The sequence below is a fragment of the Microtus oregoni genome, unplaced genomic scaffold (assembly GCF_018167655.1).
Source record: "Microtus oregoni isolate MIOR12 unplaced genomic scaffold, Mior012 000028F_ref0000031, whole genome shotgun sequence".
NCBI lineage: Eukaryota > Metazoa > Chordata > Mammalia > Rodentia > Cricetidae > Microtus > Microtus oregoni.
Window position 1 is genome coordinate 27702110 of NW_024543087.1, and position 20777 is coordinate 27722886.

At 40.2% G+C, this 20777-nt stretch overlaps 1 protein-coding gene across 3 annotated transcripts in view; it reads right to left on the reverse strand.

Annotated features, from left to right (window-relative positions):
• Xrn1 (5'-3' exoribonuclease 1) overlaps positions 1 to 20777 on the reverse strand; it is a 102866-nt gene that overhangs the window by 15157 nt on the left and 66932 nt on the right. For 2 of the 3 annotated variants that reach the window (XM_041676900.1, XM_041676902.1), the window contains exons 31-37: positions 18378 to 18585; positions 15624 to 15719; positions 8999 to 9110; positions 7718 to 7779; positions 5894 to 6004; positions 5614 to 5736; positions 4733 to 4892 (exon numbers count right to left, since the gene is read on the reverse strand). In XM_041676900.1, coding sequence (XP_041532834.1) covers positions 4733 to 4892; positions 5614 to 5736; positions 5894 to 6004; positions 7718 to 7779; positions 8999 to 9110; positions 15624 to 15719; positions 18378 to 18585 — 872 coding nt within the window. The remainder of the gene's footprint in view (positions 1 to 4732; positions 4893 to 5613; positions 5737 to 5893; positions 6005 to 7717; positions 7780 to 8998; positions 9111 to 15623; positions 15720 to 18377; positions 18586 to 20777) is intronic. The other variant, XM_041676901.1, reaches the window with a different exon arrangement.

Genomic DNA, 20777 nt, shown 5'->3' on the forward strand with positions numbered 1-20777 from the left:
TACCAGAGAGGTGAACTCTTTGAAAGGATTAGAAGGATTAGGAGGTGTGGCCTTGTTGGAAGACAAATGTCACTAGGGATGGCCCATGCCAGGCTCAGTTCCTCTGTCAGCCAGTGCTCTAGAGCCATGCATGCGACCATGATGATAATGCACTCACTTCTGAAACTGTTAAGCAAGCCCACAATTAAATGATTTTATAAGAGTTGCCTTGGTCATGGGGTCTCTTCACAGCCACAGAACAGTGACCAAGACACCAGCTATAGCAGATTTATAGTAAATCAAACAGAAAACTGCTAAATAATTAAAAAATGACAGGCTGTGCATGGTGACTTGTACTTGAAATCCTGAGGCAGATGGATTGTCACCAGTTTGAGTCCAGTCTGGGATACAAAATGAGATTCTGTCTCCAAAACCAATACAAAAGTTTAAAGAAGCAAATTTAGATGGTTATAGTTGTTAATGATAATTAACAAGATGAAAATTTTAAAATAGCATAACAGAGGACACCTGAATATAAACATAAGTCAGTGAAGAATTAACCCAGCCTCTTTTTTTGAGACAAGGTCTCACTGTGTATGGTCTAGAATTTATTATGTAGTCCAAGCTGCCCTTAAACTCAAAGAGCTCTATCTGCCTCTGTTTCCAGACTGCTGGGATTAAAGGGGTGTGCCACCATATCTATCTCCTACTCCCTGCTGTTGACTGGGTATCATGAAAGTTAGATTAGCTTCAGACCTGTTTATACAGTCCAGGCTGGTCTTGAACTCGCTATCCTCTTGCCTCTACTTCTCAAGGGCGGAAAGCACGTGTGCGCATCCAGACAACCTATTTATACACACTGGTTACTTACCAACCAGGCACTCTGCCAGCCGAGCTGCACCCTCATAGGGTGCACACTGGCCCAGGTGGGGCAGATCCTTAATTCTAGGTATTTACAAATCTGGCGCAGAAGGATCACCAGTTCAAGGTCAGCCTGGACTATTTAATGAGATCTCAAAAAACAAAATAAAAAAAGGTTGTGGGGTGTAGCTTGGTGGTTGAACAGTCTAGCCTGCTTGACGCCCCAAGTTCAATCTCTCTTTTTTTTTTTTTTTTTATTTTTCGAGACAGGGTTTCTCCATAGTTTTTGGTTCCTGTCCTGGAACTAGCTCTTGTAGACCAGGCTGGCCTTGAACTCCCAGAGATCCGCCTGTCTCTGCCTCCCCGAGTGCTGGGATTAAAGGCGTGCGCCACCACCGCCCGGCTCCAAGTTTAATCTCTTATAGTGAGTATTTTATAAAACAGAAAGGGCAGGGTGTTGAGCGATCTTGCCCAAAGTCACAGAACCAGTTAGCTGTATGACACAGAAAACTGAAACATAATTTCAGTTTTCAAACTACTGAAATTAAGTGAAACTTACTTGTTTTGGAAATGTGTCCATTTTGTTTAAAAATTATTTTGATTTACTTCAGGAATAAATCTATCACTATGATAAATATGTAATGAATTTCTAATAGCTTTTTAGGGCCAGTGAGATTTCTCAGTGGTTAGAGTCACCTGTTGCCAAGCCAGAAGACCTGAATTTGATTCCCAAAAATCACACGGTGAAAGAAGGAAACTTATTGCCATGAGTTGTCAGCTAACTTCCAAATGACATCATGGCATGTGTATAATCCCATGCCCACAATAAATAAATGTAAGATATTTTCTAAAAAATCCATTAAAAAGCTATAAATATAACTACATATGTATGTATATATACTTTCCACATATATATACACATATATGCATAATAAAAATATATCTTAAAGATAGGTTTTTTCTGTGTAACTCTGACTGTCCTGTAACTGTCTATATAGACTATACAGGCACTGAACTTATATAGATCTACCTCCCTCTGCCTCTAAGTGCTGGGATTAAAGGTATGCTACTATACCCAGCTTTTAATAGCTTTTGAAATTATTAATTGCCCAGTATTTACTGTTGTATATTAAGAGCTACACTGCCTTTGGTCCAGATTTTGATCCTTAATAAATTTAGATCAAATTATTTAAAATTTTTGGAAACTCTGAGAAACTTCTGTCAAATGCAGTTTTGTCTGAGTCATTCTTCCCGGTCAGTTCTGGCAGATCATTGCGTAAGCGCACAATATTAAAATGTAAGGCCCCTAAAGCACAGGAACAATGACAGATATGTAACGAAATTCATCACTGAGCCAAGTGCTACACCACATGTTTCAGAGATTTAAAGTATACTTCTAATGTGTACCCTTGTCAATTATTTTTAGTTGATTTGATAGCTTTTTCAGTTTCTACACTGGGTAAGTTATTATAATGTGATGATGTCAACTGACAGCATCTATGATGGGTCTGATGTGCTACTGCTTTACCTATTACGATCACAAGTTATCTGTAATGACTGCTCATTTTATAAACTGGAAAGATATCCAGAAAAGTTAAAAATGTATTTAATACAAACACAATCACCTTTAAATTATGAGGGAAAAAAGGATGTGGCAGTCTTTCAAGGCTTGTGTATTTATCTGTAATAATTTAAGTTGCCACAAGAGATGTAGGGCTGACAGATCTTTTGATTATATATTTATATTGCTGCATAAATGACACAAAAAACTGTTTTTGGACAGAGTTCAATTACGTAGCTTGGGCTAACCTTGAACTTGAAGCAATTTTCCTGTTTCAGCCTCTCAAGTGCTGGGATTAAAGGTGTGCATTAACAAATCTGCTTTAAAAAATTATTCTCAGCTGGGCATGGTGGCATAGATCTTTAATACTAGCTCTTGGGGGAGGGGCAGTAGCAGGTAGATCTCTGTGGATTCTAGGCTAGCCAGACCAGAACTACATAGAGAGGTCCAATCTTTATAAAAAAAAAAAAAAGTGAAGCCCAAAATAAAACCAAGCAAAGCATGGTGGTTGGTATATGCCTGTGATTCTAGCATTCCAGCTAATGTCAAGAAATTTAAGAGTTCTTGGTCAGGCTGGGTGGTGGTGGCGCAGGCCTTTAATCCCAGCACTCAGGAGGCAGAGGCAGGCAAATCTCTGAGAGTTCAATGCCATCCTGTCTACAGAGTGAGTTCCAGGATGGCCAGGGTTGTTACACAGAAAAACCCTGTCTTGGGTGGGTGGAGGGAGTTCTTGGCCAGTTTGAACTACATATCTCCACAATGAGACTCCATCTTAAGAAAAGACAAAAACAAAGCCTGGTAGTAGTGGCGCTTGTCTTTAATCCCAGCACTTGGGAGGCAGAGGCAGGTGGATCTCTGGGCATTCAAGGACAGGTTCCAAAGTAACACAAAGAAACCCTGTCTTGAAGAAAGCAAACAAACAACAAAAAAAGGAAAAAAAAACCAAAAAAGACAAAAACATATAAAAATAAAATAAAGCAAAACAAAATTATTTATTTTTATTGCAGATAGGGTTTTGTGATTTAGCCCGGGCTGACCCAGAACTCTTTATGCAGTGTAGGCTGGCTCTGGACTCACGGAAATTCTGCATCAGCCTTCTAAGCTCAGAGGCTGCATGTGTGAGTCACTAAGCCAGGCTTCAAAGAACAACTATTTACTTTACCCGCCACACACTTTTTTTTTTTGTCTTTTGAGACAGGGTTTCTCTGTAGCTTTGGAACCTGTTCTGGAACTAGCTTTTGTAGACCAGGCTAGCCTTGAACTCAGAGATTTGCCTGCCTCTGCCTCCCAAGTGCTGGCATTGAAGGTGTGTGCCACCATGGCCTGGCCTATTTTACTTAATTTTTTAAAAGATTTGCTGTTATTTTAAATTTGTGTGTGTGCGTGCCCATGTGTGGGTTTATGAACATGAAAACAGGCTCATGGGAAGGCCAGACGTGCTGGAGCCCCTTGAACTGGGTTCTATCTGGTTGTTAGACACTTGATATGGTTGCTGGGAAGTGAAGTCTGGATCTTTGCAAGTGAGGTACACTCTTCTTCTAACCTTGAGTCATCTCTCTCTTTTTTTTTTTTTTGGTTTTTCTAGACAGGGTTTCTCTGTGGTTTTGGAGCCTGTCCTGGATCTAGCTCTTGTAGACCAGGCTGGTCTCGAACTCACAGAGATCCGCCTGCCTCTGCCTCCCGAGTGCTGGGATTAAAGGCGTGTGCCACCACCGCCCGGCTCCTTGAGTCATCTCTTGAGCCCTATTTCTTCATATATGTGTGTCCATGTGAGTGTGTGTGTCTGTGTGCACAGGAAGGGAAGGCCAGAATGCGTGTAGGTTATCCTCTGCCATCACTCTGTCTATTCCTGGGAGGCAGGGTCTCTCCTTGAACCTGGGGCTTGGATAGGCTGGAAGCCAGCAAGACCTAGCAATCCTCTTACTTTCCTAGTAGGTGGAATAATATGTGTTTATGGGCTTCCTGGCTTGTTATATGTGTGCTATACAAGTGAACTCGGCTCTTTTCAAATATGTGGCAAGTATTAACTGTTGAGCCACTTCTCCAGCCCCCTAGTTTTGAAAGGAACAAATGAGGCTGGTCAGAGGGTTTAATAGGGAAAGTGCTCGCTGTCTAGCCTGATGACCCGAGGTCAATCTCTGAGACACACACAACGGAAGCAGAGAACAGACTCCTTCAAGTTGTTCTCTGATCATCACATGTGTGCTGCACAGGTAAACACACACCAAACGGACAGGCAGACAGACCTAATAAACTTTTTTGGAAGACACCAAATGAAGCAAACTTCTGGAAATGATAGTCACTATTAGTAACTGTGTTCAGTTAACTCACCCAGCTTCTTACTTGGTTCAGGATGTGGTAAGAGTCCGTGCTCATCTCTTCTATTGGGAGAAGCAGTGACTTCATTATCAAATTGTTTTCCATCATTCTTACTGTCTGTTGTATCAGGGCTATCAATTTTTAGAATTTCTTTAAGCATCCGTGTTCCTTTCTTTTTAGAAAATGATTCATAGGTAGATGTGGGGGTGAGAAGAAAGCAAATGTTAGGCTTACGTAACGTATACATCTTTCTTCTTGGTTTTCTTTTGAGGTGTCCTTATGCATGCTGGACAGGAGCTCTACTACTGAGCTATCTCCCCAGCCTTTGCTCTTTCTTTTTAAGAGTTGCTGCTGTTAAAAACTAAGATGCTAACTAAATCCATCTAAGACAAATAGATAGATGGTCAAGGCCTGAAAAACGTTCATATTTCAACGTACAGAGATAATTTTTATCCTATTTAATTTATAGCCTAGTCAACAGCAATGTTTAAAAAGCAGGGATCTACGGTTTAGTGGAAAAAAAAACCCTACCAAAGCAGCAGCACTAAGGGATGGCTGTCTCTCACAGCATCCTGGTTTTCCTCAGCTGATGATGAAAGTGATACAAGAATCAGGGGTTAATCCCAGCACTCAGGAGGAAGACACAGGCAGATCTGTGTGAGTTCAAAGCTGGCTTGGTCTGCAGAGCGAGTTCCAGGACAGTTAGGGCTGTTACACAGAGAAACCTTGTCTCGAAAAACCAAAACCAAACCAAAACACCAAAACCAAACCAAAACAGACAGTGATACAGATATGATTCAACGTGAGACACAGGGTTTGAACAGGGGCACGGGGCACGCATACATGGCCAATGGAAGAGAGACTGCAGCTCTAGAGCTGCTGAGCATACGAACCATTGCGAACGACTGTGGAGACAGATGCTCCTCATTTGGAGGCTCCCCGTGATGAGGTGACTGCACTTCACTCTCTTTAGAGATATTCAAAGATGCTAAAAAGTTCTCAATTCCTGAGGGAGGCTAAAAGAATAAATATTTATGCATAAAGATAAAGGAAGAAAGAAGTAGTAAAAAGCTAGATTTTACTCTAAAATTTCAATTTTCATGCAGTAATTCTCCTGGATGTAAAAGTTTGGAAGAAACAGCGAATAAAAGATTTATTTATTTATTTACTTACCTTATCGATAGCAGTTGGGTAACCAGTCACAACCTTTTGGGCTTCTGAGGCTCCTAGACTTTCATTTCTCCTCAATAGTTTAATATTACATTTGGCAGAGGCTCCAGAAGTCTGTAAGAAAGAGTAAGTTTTTGTGCAAGTAAACTTATAGTTACTATTTTAACAGTATTCTGAATAAATTGAGCAAAGTATTTATGTATTGCATTCTCTCTCTCTAAAGATTTATTCATTTTTATGTGTGAGTGTTTTTACCTGCATGTATGTCAGTGCAGCACCATTTAAGTGAGCTGCCATGTAGGTGCTGGGAATTGAACCCAGGTCCTGTGGAAGAGCAAGCAGTGCTCCTAACTAGTGAGCCAAATCTCCGGCTCCAAGTACTGCCATTAGAAAGAATGGGGAGGGGATTATCTTTATTCTCATTAACCTGTGAATAAGATTTAGATTTCTTTCAATTTTGAATATGAACAACAACCACTGATAAGGACTCTGTGTTTGTGTCCCCCACACCTCAATCAGGAGGTAATCAGCTTCATAAAGTGGCATTTTCACAGCAGGATTAGCAACCGTAAAAGGAGAAAGAAAGAAAACTGCATTCTTTCTAACATGTCAGAATTTAAGACAGGAGCCTCTACCTAGAGGCCAAGAAGAAGCCCTTAGAGGACACAGACCTTACCAGATCCTAACTGTATTTTAGTACTATTGTTTCTCTCAAACTTATGTATTTTACTCTACTATTAAAAACATTATTTTGCTGAAAGTAGTGACATACACCTCTAATCTCAGTACTCTTTTGAAGGTAGAGGTAGAAGGATCATGAGTTCAAGGCTAGCCTTAGCTACCTACTAAGAGGCCAACTTGTGCTACAAGAGACCTTGTCTACAAATCAGCATTTGCTCCCACTGACCTTTGTTCCCAAGCCAAGAGATCCACTCAAAAATGTGTAGTTAAGTGTGATATATATGCCTAAAAGGATACATAATTCCCAAATTCTTTGGTTCTGAAGATGTCTACATGTTTTTTATTGAACAGTGGAGACTTTGTAAAATAAAATATAATGTATGATCTCAGCTCCCTCATTCTAACTCTGTGCAATTTGACTTTTTGTTTTGTTTTGTTTGTTTTTGTTTTTCACGATAGGGTTTCTCTCTGTAGCTTTGGAGCCTGTCCTGGCACTAAATCTGTAGACCAGGCTGGCCTCGAACTCCCAGAGATCCGCCTGCCTCTGCCTCCCGAGTGCTGGGATTAAAGGTGTGCGCCACCTCTGCCCGATCAATTTCACCTTTTAAATGATGCCACCAGTGTACATACACACAGACACTCCTGAGTATTTTATTAATACATGAGAAAAGTTTTAAGTGATCAATAATTTACTTCCATCTTAAAGATGAAGAAGTCGAGGTGTTTTTTTTTAATAATTTAATTATTTTAAGTACATCAGTGTTGCCTACAGGTATGTCTGTATGAGGATGTCAGATACCCTGGAAAGGAGTTATAGATAATTGTGAGCTGCCATATGGGTGCTGGGAATTGAACCCAGGTCCTCTGGAAGAACAGCTAGTGCTCAACTGTTGAGCCATCTCTCCAGCCTCTCGAGGTTGTTAAGAATTGCTTACGACTACCCAACTCTTAAGTGGTGAAATGAGGATGACAGATGTCTATTCTGAACCCTAGACTCCAGCTGTGTGACATCCATCATGTGACTGTGACTATGGCTTTCAGCGCATTCCTTACGGATTATTTAAGAGGCTTCAAAAATCACTTAGATGCTATACAATAACTAATTGTACAAGAACATCCAGATATTAAACATTTTTTAAAAATTACCTGCTTATTAGACAATTTTTGTGTCTGGCACTCAGCTTTAGGACTCTTATATTCTTCCTTAACTGGAGACAAGAAAACAGAAATTTTGAGAAACAAAAGAGCTTACTAAATACCAGTTAAATCATCATGTATTTACCACTGCAAAACAGTGTTTAAAGTATTTCAAGGTGTTTCATTTTCTCCTGTGTCTGTGCCCCCCACCCCTATGCTGTCAAGGCTGGAGCTCAAACCTAGGTGCTGGTCCATAGCAGGCAGTGACCACAGCAACAAATGAGAAGAAGCATAAACTGAAGAAATTTATAACCCAGGCGAGATGGAGAAAGATAATTGCAGATGATTAGATGGGAAAAGAGAGTGGCATCTTAATCAGGCTTGGAAGGGTGGTAGGGTCTCCAAGTGCAAAAGAGGAGGTTTAGAATATAGGAAAAAGGTTCGAGAAAAGACATGAAAGTAGAAAGGGCTGTACCTAATGTGTCCGTTCTGCAGGAGGATAAGGAATAATGTCAAGTCTAACGGAACTAAAGAGGCAGGTGAGTCATAAGCTGGGAGATATTGAAACACATGGAGTTAAGTTGTAAGCAATGGGCAAGCAATCACAGAAAGGTTCTGAGCAATAGTAATCTGGTCAGAATTGTAATTTAGTAAGATTAAATTATAGCAATACATTCTTGGTTAGATAAAAGAAGTGTAAGAGACAAGTAAGAAAGCTCTTAAAAATTTTATTCTGGGGTGGGGGGTGGAGAGATGGCTCAGAGGTTAAGAGCATTGCCTGCTCTTCCAAAGGTCCTGAGTTCAATTCCCAGCAACCACATGGTGGCTCACAACCATCTATAATGGAGTTTGGTGTCCTCTTCTGGCCTGCAGGCATACACACAGACAGAATATTGTATACATAATAAATAAATAAATACATATTAAAAAAAAATCTATTCTCGGGGAACTGGAGAGATGGCTCTTCCAGAGGTCTTGACTTTAGTTTCCAGCAACCACATGGCAGCTCACAACCATCTATAAGATCTGCTGCCCTCTTCTGGTGTGTAGGTATACATGCAGGCAGATCAGAGGGTAACTCTGGGAGCTGTTTCCTTCCACTATGGGTCTCTTGGGATTGAATTCAAGTTGCCAGGCTTGAGCAGAAAGCCTCTTTACCTGTGGAGCCACCTCACTTGCCTGATGAATTTATTTTAACGTATGAGTTACATTTCAACAAAGCTCTTCAAAAAACAAACAACAAAAACAACTGAAAAAAGGCAGATCAACACTTTTCTACCTTAAACTTACGTTTTCGGTGAGGGTCATGTTTTGTTTTTTGCTGGTATTTAACACTGTTGTCATTAAAGCCAGTTTTATGTGGTTGGGCTACTTGACTTATTTCTTGAGGTAGAACAGCACCCTGAAAGTTAAAATTCTCAGAAATCAATTAAACAAAACTTTAATATTATAACTTCAAAACATTTTAAATTTAATTCAATAAAAATTACACAGCTTATTAGAAAAACACAAAGTAAACTATATAGAATTTTTAAAACTACCCCCAAACTACCCTGGAATTAAGATTCATTAATCTAATGGCTACTATACCAGCATTCCTCTATGTGTTAGTTAGAAAGATAAATTCCCAAAGTTCTCTTTTCAACAGAAATAATTCAAACTTTGCTTCAAGTTATGTCTGTGCACTGTGTGTGTGCCTGGTGCTTAAGGAGGTCAGAAGAGGGCATTAGATCCTCTGGAACTGGAGGAACAGATGGTTGTGAGCCACCATGTGGACAAATGGCAACCAAACCAAGGTCCTTTGCAAGAGCAATGAGTGTTCTAAATCTCTAGGCCATCTCTCCAGGCCTCTAGAAACTTCTCTAAATATTTCTCTTGATTTTCTTCCAAACAAATCCACTTTTAATGTTAAGTGGGGATAAGGAGTGAGCTGCTGTAACAGAAGAACAAGGGATGATGGGAGCAAGCTATGGGGACACGTGGATTCACCTGCATTCTCTTGATTCACTAATGTTAAAGATTTTCCATTAAAAAGCTTTAAGATTGCCGGGCGGTGGTGGCGCACGCCTTTAATCCCAGCACTCGGGAGGCAGAGGCAGGCGGATCTCTGTGAGTTCGAGACCAGCCTGGTCTACAAGAGCTAGTTCCAGGACAGGCTCCAAAACCACAGAGAAACCCTGTCTCAAAAAACCCCCCCAAAAAAAAAAAAAAAAAAAAAGCTTTAAGATTGATAATTTTTCTTGTATTTTATGGAAGTTGAGAATATTAACTGATTTATATTCTTTTCTATGTTCCTTCCCCAATAGCTGATTTTAAAATTAATATTTATATTGCCAAATGAAACAAATCTTTGCAACAAGATTGATCACAAAGCCATAGTAATTAAGACACTTTATAACGGCACAATAGCCAAACTACATAACTAAGTTTCACATAAGTATTTTACAAGATCATTTTTCTCTTGTGTGTGTGTGCGCACTTGTGTACTGTTGCGTGTATGTGCTTACACATTGATGTCAGCATTCCTTCTTCAATCATTTCTCCATCTAAGTTTTTGATGAGGTCTCTCAGTAAACCTGGAGTTCACCATTTCAGCTAGACTTGGCTGGCCAGCAAACCCCTAGGATCTGCCTGTCTTTACAACCCAGTGTTTGGCAACAGACATATGACATTACACTTGGCTTTTACTTGAGTACTGGGGATCCAATTTCATGTCCAAGCACTTTACCCATTAAGCCAACTAGCCAATCTTAAGATCCTTTGTTTTTTGAAAGGAAGAGAAAGCCCGAGGGCGAAAAGAAACAACTTGTTAAAGCTGAGATCTGCAAGAAAAGTAAAAGCAGAGGCTGCGGAGCTTTAATAAAAATTACCTTTCTTCATTTTTCTTGGTAAGTTCTATATATTTCAATTCTGGGCACATACAAATTCATTTTGGATACAAAGGACATCATATCCTAGCAGCAACTGAGCTTGTCCCAAAACACTGATATAGGATGGAGTTTGGGGGGAAAACCCAGTGAGTTCACATGTATGGCATGAGAGTCCACCATCAAACAAGATGGCTGGGAGACCTTTGGGGACAGTAGTACTTTCTGAGGGGTTTGGGTCTAAGAAAGGGAATTAGAAATAAATACCAATAGATAGACGTGTTTATCTGGAAAGACAAGTAGTTCTTTGGCACATGCCCAAGCATTGTTAGAAATGAGAGTAGTGTTTCTCTTCTCATTGCAAGCTTTACTTTGAAAGATAATCACGTTCTTTTGAAAGTGTATTAATTTCATGACATGCTTTAGTGAGAACTGCACATGTGTTTCTCTGAAAGGAAAAGCAGTTGTGTCTATTACTGCCAATATGCTAAATGTATTTTGCTTTTATTATCTTAGCATAATAATGCTACCATCATAATAATGTTATAATATATTTTTATTTTGGTTTATTTGGGTTGAAGCCCAAAGTGATAATTGCATTGAAGAATTACTGATATTTGAGCTCAATCTCCAAAATTTAAGTTTAAAGTACTTTAAAAAAGATATAAAATTCTAAATGGAAAGCAAATGCTGTGGCTAGTTCTGTGTCATTCAGTGAAAACCCTTACTATTTGTGTGCACGCACACGTGCTGGAGGTGGTCGTGAGCTGCCTCACATGGGCGCGGGGAACCAAACTTGAGCACTTCGCAATTAGAAGTCCCCACTACCCCTAACTGTGAAACTGTCACTCCGGCATCCTCTTTGGGTTTTCTGTTTGATTCAACAAAAGTATTTGTGTTGGGCACACTGCTATATATTGCTAAGGAATGCCTGAATCAATCAATCTTCCTTCCTTCCTTCCTTCCTTCCTTCCTTCCTTCCTTCCTTCCTTTCTTTTTGAGATATGATTACTCTGTATAGCCTTGGCTGTCCTGGAACTAGCTCTGTAGACCAGCCTGGACTTTATCCCACAGAGATCTGCCTGCCTCTGCCTCCCTAGTGCTAGAATTAAAGGTGTGAGCCACCACTGCTGGGCTTCCTTTTCTTTTCTTCTTCTTTTTTTAATTTTGGTGAGTTCTCTAGAATTTTCTTAAGCTCAGTTTCTTCTTCCTCTTCCCCTTCTTGGTTTTTTTGAGACAGGGTTTCTCTGTGTAGCCCTGGCTGCCCTGGAACTTGTTCTGTAGACCAGGATACTCGCCTAGAACTCAGAGATCTGCCTCCCTCTGCCTCTCAAGTGCTGGGATTAAAAGTGTGCACCCACCATGCCTGACCAAGTTTAGCTTCTAGGTAGCTTACAGTTCTTGGAATATACAGGAGATAGACCAAACATGACTGTGTTCAGCTGAAATAAGTTGTATTTGATAACAGAAATTACATACAGATTATCAAACAATATATCTCATGAATCTCAAGGAAAGAACAGACCTAGAACCAGATCTGGAAAGATTCAGCAGTAAAGGAAGAAAGTATATTCTGAATGGAAAGAACAAAAAGAACACACAGTCCCAAATATAAACCATTTGTGGGAAACGGAAAGTAAAGAGTTTTTCTGAAAATGTTATTTTATCCAATAGTTGGACATATTTTACATTAATTAGTATGGTTCCTGGACTAGAGGTCCCAAAGCTTTCTGGTCTTAGAGAAAAAAAAAAAAGACAGAGAAGAGACTCAGCAATGGTAGGTTTGTCAGAGCAAAGTGCCAGTGGACTCTCAAGACAGAGGGAAGGCCGGCTCAAGAGTCTGTCTGTCCTCGATGGTCTATGAAGCCTGAGTTTTTCTTAGGGTCTTGGCCATGTGTCACAAAGATCTTTCCATACATGTAGTAGGGGACTGTCCTACCACATGTTTAAGAGCACTTCAACGAAGTCACAGACATACTTTCAAAAGCCGATTTCTATGACTGATGTGGGAGATGATGTATGCTGTGAATATGTTTTATTGCCATTGGTTAATAAAGAAGCTGCTTTTGGCCAATAGCTTAACAGAGTAAAGCCAGGCTGAAAGAGATATATAGAGTAGGCAAAGTCATAGAGAAGCCATGTAGCCACCAGAGGAGAAAGACGTGAGCCGTCAGATGGAACCTTGCCAGTAGGTCATGAGCCTCATGGTAAAATATAAAATAATAGAAGTGGGTTAATTTAAGATATAAGATTTAGCCAGAAATATGCTTAAGCTATTGGCCAAGCAGTGTATAATATATATATATATATATATATATATATATATATATATATATATATAGTGTCTGTGTGTTTATTACGGTACTGGGAGGGACAGAAACCTCCGCCGACATAGAACATTATTTTTTTTCTCCATCAGTCCCTACTTAACACCAGGAAGAATCAGATTTGTACGTGCAAGCGGCCGAACAACTCAAGGCCAGTGCTCAACCTCCAGACATTTAGTTTGTCATTGTCTCTTTGAGATACATTACATTATTTTTGGCCAGTTATTTAATAACTCCCTACATCAGTAATAGATTACAAAAGACCTTATGAGTGGGAGCACTCAGGCCAGAACTCAATGGTACTGAACAGGGAGTCCAATGCATTCAAAATTAGAGTAACACACCTTTAGGGCTGGCAAAGATACCAGGAGTGAGATCACCACAGTCCAAACAAGTACATACTGTAACCTGTTTAGGAAACCTGCTTTTGGCCAATGGCTTAACAGATTCTAGAACTTGAGGTTCAGTACTCAGTACAATCTACTGCTACAGGGCATAAAGTGGTTTCCAACCCAGCATATACCTGTCCCAATTATGCCTTGAGACCAGTATAGGTGAAAGGATTTTTCAGAAAGATTAGGAACTATTATATACAAAGAACTCTAAGTGAAAGATGAATTATATGGGAGAACACAGACTAGAGCTTAGGTGAAACCTGGGGAAAAATCTGAAGTCTAACTGTGGGAACTGAGAAGTTCAAGGACTTAGGAAACAGAAAGAAGACAATAACTAAAACTTTCTTTTAGGGGTGGCAGCATACCAAAGTAGCAGCAGAAAGCCGGTGTGGACAGAGTGGGACAGACGGGGACTCAGTCACATCTGTAGGGACAAAAGCTCTTGATTCCAAGTTCTTTAGACTGACAACCTGGGCAATAATGGTGTTAGAGACAGGAGTAAGAGAAGAGGCTTCAGGCAGGGTTAATTTTGGGATATCCTGAGGTTGATGTGACAGTGCAGGATCCAGACTCCTTCTCTACAGACTGGTGATACTGGATGAGATACTTGACCAAGAGGTCAGGACCAGAGATTATAGATTAGATAGGAAAGAGTCAAAGTCATCAGTCAGGTAATAAGGCAAAAGGGGAAAGAAAACTTGTTCACTTCAGTGGAACTGTTTTCTAGTTGAATGTTGGAAAAGCAAGCTCTTAGCCTTCTAAACTGCAGAGAGTAGTTGGGACCACAAGGATAGGCTACTGTGTACAGCTTGCTAACACTTTTAGAGCAAAATCCTTTGAGCACAGTATACTGGCACCTATAATCCCAACACTTGGGAGGTAGAGACAGGGAACAGTAGCTTAAAAATGCCTGTACAAGTCACCTATATATATTACTTCCAATTCTTCCTTTCTCTATTTTAAAAAAGATATTATTACATTTGATTATCTATATATGTATATAAATGTTTGCCACATGTGTAATGCCAGAAGAGGACATCAGCTCCCCCTTAGCATGATCAAAGCAACTCTTTTAAAAAGAGTATTTAATTGGGGGCCTTGCTTACAATTTCAGAGGATTAGCCCATTATCATCATGGCAGGAGCAGTATCTGAGAGCTATAACCCAATCCGTAGGTGGAGAGAGAAAAATAGAGAAACACTGGGCTAGGCGCGGGCTTTTGAAAACCTCAAAGCTCAACCCCAGTGATACACTTCTTCCAACAAGGCCACACACATCTCTTAATCCTTCTAATCCTATCAACAAGTTCTGCTGGCTGGTGACTAAGCATTCAAATACATGAGCCTATGGGAGCCATTCTTAATTCAAACCACCACACTGATAAAAGCAGTATTCTCAGGCTAATGAATTTTTTTTTTTATTTGAGATAATGTTTTAAGAGTAGCCTGGGGTAACCTCAAATTCCCTATGTAATTGATTTTATTGCCTCTTCAGCTTGAGTGATGGGATAATAGGCACATACCACTATGAATGGTGGAGTTCATTCTTTTGCGTATGTTCACATATGCAGATGTTCGCGCGCGCATGTGCACATGAATCTGCGCTGATTCATGTGTGCATTAGGTGTTTTGCCCACCACTTTATTTTTTGAGACAGGGTCTTTTGTTGAGCCTGAGTTCACTGATTCACCTGCCCTGGTTGACCAGCAAAGCCCCAGGGATCCTCCTACATCTGGCTCTGTAGCACTGGGATTAAACACAGTTATTGGTGTGCTACACCTGGCTTTTCCTTGTGGCTGCTGAGGATTGAACTCAGGTCCTCATGATTTCACAGCAAGCACTTTGCCAAATGAGCCAATTTCCCAATGCTTCTCTTCTTGCTTTTATTTCTTGACCCAAGTCTCTACTCTCTAGACACTGTGCCTTTTGTCTCGTTTGGAGGTGCCCGGGTTAAGCTCGTGGGAGACAGGGAAGCTCTGCACCATTGCCTACAGTCTCAGACCTCTTCATAACCTCCGTAAATGTTTCTTCACTACCAGCATAATATTGTATATTCAAGTGGGAAAATGTAAGTAATGAATGCCATTAAGGCCTTAGTTAAATTCAAAATGCAATTATTACAATTTTGTGAACAGATAAAAATTATGCTAAAACTGATTTCAATGAGAACTTATACTCCCACTTACTGCCCCAAATTTATGTATGCCTAAAAGGAAATATGAAAATTCATGATGGAAATTGTCATGAAATTTGGAGAGAAATATATCATTGCAAATGAAAAGAGAAACTCTTCTCTTAAAACTGTCTATCAAGCAAAGAATGCCAACCTTCTCTTGTACCGTCGACTGAAAAGGTTGGATTTTTCCAGATCCTTGTAGAGACTGCCAAATGTTGCAAAATTCATCATCACCTTTTGCAGGTACCTAGTAAATAAACAAAAATTTATATAATATTAAAAACAAAACTGTTTATTAAAATTATAGAATGATAAACAGGATACTTTCACTATTTAAACTTCCCAGTTTCTCTGCTCTGCAGCTGAGAGCAGTAATTGCTAAAGCACTATACTGGAATGTAACTTGTCTTCATAAATATACGGTTCTAAATGGTTTTATTGAAAAGTACTTAAGCCCAAGCCAACTATACCATAAAGATAATACATACAGGTGAACATATAAAGATCATGAGTTTGAAGTCAGCCTCAGCTATGCAACAAGTATGAAGCCAACTTGGGCTTATGTGAGACCTGTCTCAAACATCCCTTCAAAGGATGATATAAAAATATCCCCACCAACAGGTTTATTTCTTGTTTTTTAATGTGCTAACCTATTAACTTACTCAACCTTACACCTAAAGCCTTTATTTAAAAACCTTCACCTTTGCTGGCCTATGGCACATACCTAGAATCCCAGTATTTGGGAGGAGGTGGCAAGAACACAACCTCCAGGCCAAGCTGAGCTACCCAGGGAGAAACTGCTTAAAAACAAACAAATCTCCATCTTACACAGAAACAGCCTAATAACTTTAAAAACTAGATACAATATGCTAATGGCTTCATGCAGATTAAGACTGGAAAAACATACACCAAACTTAACACTGTGCCAGTAGAGATGGCGTCTGCCTTTAGGCCCAGCACTTGGGGGGTAGAAGTGGAGGCAGGCAGAGCTCTCTGACTTCAGCCTGATCTAGTCTATATAACAAGTTCCAGGCCAGCCATAGTTGCAAAGGAGACCCTGTTCAAAGCAAACAAACCCCCAAAGAAGAAAAACTCAATTGTGCTTACTTGTGTAATTGGAGAGAAATTTGCTTGTGTTTATTAACATTTAATTACCTCTTTTTTCAAACTGCTTTATAATAAACATATATCAGTTTTGCCAGGATAAATGATACATGACATTTATGCTAAAAAAATATGACTGAATCTAAGACTTGGAACCATGGAATTAAAACTGTCTCACAGACAATAACCTAGTTTTTATACTCAGAAAGATGAAAAACACAATCATGAAATGCATGGCAGGAATCTGGAACTTGCTTCTTGTTAGGTTTGCACAGGAGGGCCTGAATCTCATGTGGTGGATGATGAGATTGTTAGATTCCCCTGCCTCCAATTCCCAAGTACTAGGATTATAGGTTTGTGTCACTATATCCAAACTTGAAATTTGTTTCTGATGAATATGACACAATAATCTCCCCATTATGGTTCAAATTTATTGTCACTCATAAGAGGTATCATAGGACATTTAGATGACATAAGAAATTTAAGTATTATACTAGTCAGTTTTATGTCAATGAAAAAGACAGTCATTTGGGAAGAGGGACTTCAATTGAGAAAATGCCTGGAGGCAAATCTGCAGTACATTTTCCTGACTGGTGACTGATGTGAGAGGGCCCAGCTTAGCGTGGGCAGTAGCACCCGTGGGCTGGTGGTCCAGGGTGCTATAAGAAAGCAAACTGAGCTGGGCAGTGGTGGCACACGCCTCTAATCCCAGCACTTGGGAGGCTGAAGCAGGCAGATTTCTGTGAGTTCAAGGCTCTACAGAGCAAGCGCCAGGACAGGCTCTAAAACTACACAGAAACCCTGTTTCGAGAAACCAGGAAAAAAAAAAAAAGCAAACTGAGCTGGGCGGTAGTGGCACATTCTAGGACAGCCTGACCTGGTCTACAGAGTAAATTCTAAACTGGGCGATGGTGGCGCACGCCTTTAATCCCAGCACTCGGGAGGCAGAGGCAGGCGGATCTCTGTGAGTTTGAGACCAGCCTGGTCTACAGGAGCTAGTTCCAGGATAGGCTCCAAAGCCACAGAGAAACCCTGTCTCGAAAAACATTTTATTTATTTTATTACATTTTATTAGAAATCCTAACTAAAACAAGTATCGATTACAAAATAAATACATTAAGAGAAAACAAGAACATACTACTAATAGTACCAAGATATTCATTTTGTTTGTCTTTGATACAGGACCTCAGTATGTAGCTGTTCAGGAACAGCACGAGTGGTCAGGACAGCATCCTTCTTTAACCTTCAACGTGCTGAGATTAAAGGTGTGTGTATCTAGTCTGGGGGTAGTGGTACACACCTTTATTCCAGCACTAGGAAGACAGAGGCAGTTGGATTTGGATTTCTGAGTTCAAGGCCAGCCTGTTCTACAGAACTAGCTCCAGGACAGCCAGGGCTACACAGAGAAACTCTGTCTCGGAAAAATAAAACAAAGCAAAAAATAAACAAAAGGTGTGTGGTGTGTGTGTTTTTATATCAGGATCCGTACCAATTTTTTTTTAAAATATTTATTTATTTATTATGTATACAATGTTCTGCCTGTGTGTATGCCTGCAGGCCAGAAGAGGGCACCAGACCTCATTACAGATGGTTGTGAGCCACCATGTGGTTGCTGGGAATTGAACTCAGGACCTTTGGAAGAGCAGGCAATGCTCTTAACCACTGAGCCATCTCTCCAGCCCCCCGTACCAATTTTTTTAAATCAAAAAAGAAAACTCAGTCAAATGAAGCTTCCACTTAGGAGTTCTCTATGATTTCTGATTTGCAGAGAGCAAAGAGGAATCAAGAGTAAGAAACTTACTTGAGTAGGGACAAAAAGTGACTGAGGAGAATGGCTGAGGCCTCCCAAGTGCCCAGATGCAGCCGATGAGTTTGAGCTGCAGTAATTCACAGCAGGCTGTGGCTTCACAATGGCTGTCAACTTCTGATTTCCAGTTTCGGATCGGCTCCCATGAGAAAGGTTCACCAAGGCACTTGTTGGCAGTCGGTAACCCCTACCAGGTGAGCACCTATAATTAAAAGGTTAGTTTAGTGGTAGGTCTGGTTGTACATGCCTATAATACTAGTGATTGACAGGAGAAAGCAGATCAGGGGTTCCAAGTCATCCTCAGATACACAAGTGGTTCAAGGCCACCTGTACTACAGAGTAAGACTTTGCCTCAAAAAATGGGGAAGAGGGGCTGGAGAGATGGCTCAGTGGTTAAGAGCACTGCCTGTTCTTCCAAAGGTCCTGAGTTCTTTTTTTTTTAAACACATTACAATTTTTTTAAAAATCTTTATTTATTTATTTATTATGTATACAATATTCTGTCTATATGCCTGAAGGCCAGAAGAGGGCGCCAGACCTCTGATTTCAATTCCCAGCAACCACATGGTGGCTCACAACCATCTGTAATGAGGTCTGGTGCCCTCTTCTGACCTACAGACATACACACAGACAGAATATTGTATACATAATAAATAAATATTTTTAAAAAATGGGGAAGAAAAGCAAAAGCAAAAAACAAAAAAACTGAAAATGTAATTCAGGGTTGGACCCCTGCACTTGATAAAAGGAGGGAAAAAATCTTTTGTCAACTGTTTCAACTCTGCTACCTAGTACTATTCCTCTTTCAAAATACCATCTTCTTGCCGGGCAGTGGTGGCGCACGCCTTTAATCCCAGCACTTGGGAGGCAGAGGCAGGCGGATCTCCGTGAGTTCGAGGCCAGCCTGGTCTACAAGAGCTAGTTCCTGGACTGGCACCAAAAACAGAGAAACCTTGTCTTGAAAAAAAAACAAAAACAAAAAATACAACAAAATACCATCTTCTTTTACTGAGGGACACTAAGAAAGTAGAGCTCTTTAATGCCTTTCAGGTTGCTACAAAATGTTTTCATGAGAACTGCACTTACTGCTGATTCTACATTATAAAAGCACTAACATGCAGATAATCTTTCACATAGCTCTCTACCAGACGCCCTGAACTAGGACTAGGAGAAAAGACATCTGGAAAACAACAAACCAAGCCGGGCATGGTGGTACATGTCTGGAATCACAGCACCGGAGGCTGAGGCAGGGACAGCAGATGTACAAAATCAGCCCTGGCTCCATTTCAAACTTGAAACTAGTTTGCTAGATGAAACCTTTTGTCAAAGAATTAACAAGAATAAAAAAGAAAACAAAACCCCAAACCTAAAACATACAGGTGTATTCCAACAGTGTACTGTCACATGGCTGTCTGTCAATCCTGCATTTGGAAGGAAGATCTTGAGTTTAAGGCCAACTTTGATCAAGACCTTGTCTCAAAACAAACACACGTAAGAGAATACAAAAAGTCATGTAATATATATATTAGATATATATGCAGCTATTGTGCAAAGGGCAGTTATGACCAAACAGTTAAAGAGAGATCCAAATTCTGTTGCCACATTTGAAGAGAAAAAATTGGAAGGTCTTAGAGGAAGAAGCAGATTCAAGTTTTAAAACAATGAAAGTGTTGATGTGGGAGGTCTTTCTGTATATCTGTTGCTTTATTGGTTGATGAATAATGCTGTTTCGGCCAGTGGTTTAGCAGAGTAAAGCCAGGCAGGAAATCTGAATAGAGATAGAGAGAGTAGGCAGAGTCGAGAAGATGCCACATAGCTGTAGCCACCGAAGAAGAAGAAAGCCAGAACATTTCTGGTAGGCCACAGCCTTATGGCGATACACAGATGAATAGAAATGGGTTAATTTAAGGTGCAAGAGCTAGCTAGGAATAAGCCCGAGTCATCAGCCAAACAGTGTTGTAATTAAAAAAGTTTCTGTTTGATTATTTGGGTCTGTGCATCCAGGAAATGAAAGTGCAGTCTCCGTTTACAAAGTTTTATATTATTATTGAGTGTGCACACGGGCACAAGGACAGAGCACAACGTTATGCAACTGGTTCTTTCCTTCCTTCACCTTTACTTGTATCCTGGGGATAGGACTCATTGTCAGGTTTGTGCAGCAACCACCTATACCTGCTGCATCATCTAGCTGGCCCAATAATGGCATCTTGTAGAAACCACTCAGTAGAGACTTAAGATTTTAATTATTTATTTTTTTTTGTTTTTCAAGACAGGGTTTCTCTGTGGTCTTGGAGCTTATCCTGGAACTAGTTCTTCTAGACCAGGCTGGCCTCTAACTCACAGAGATCTGCCTGCCTCTGCCTCCTAAGTGCTGGGATTAAAGGCGTGCGCCAC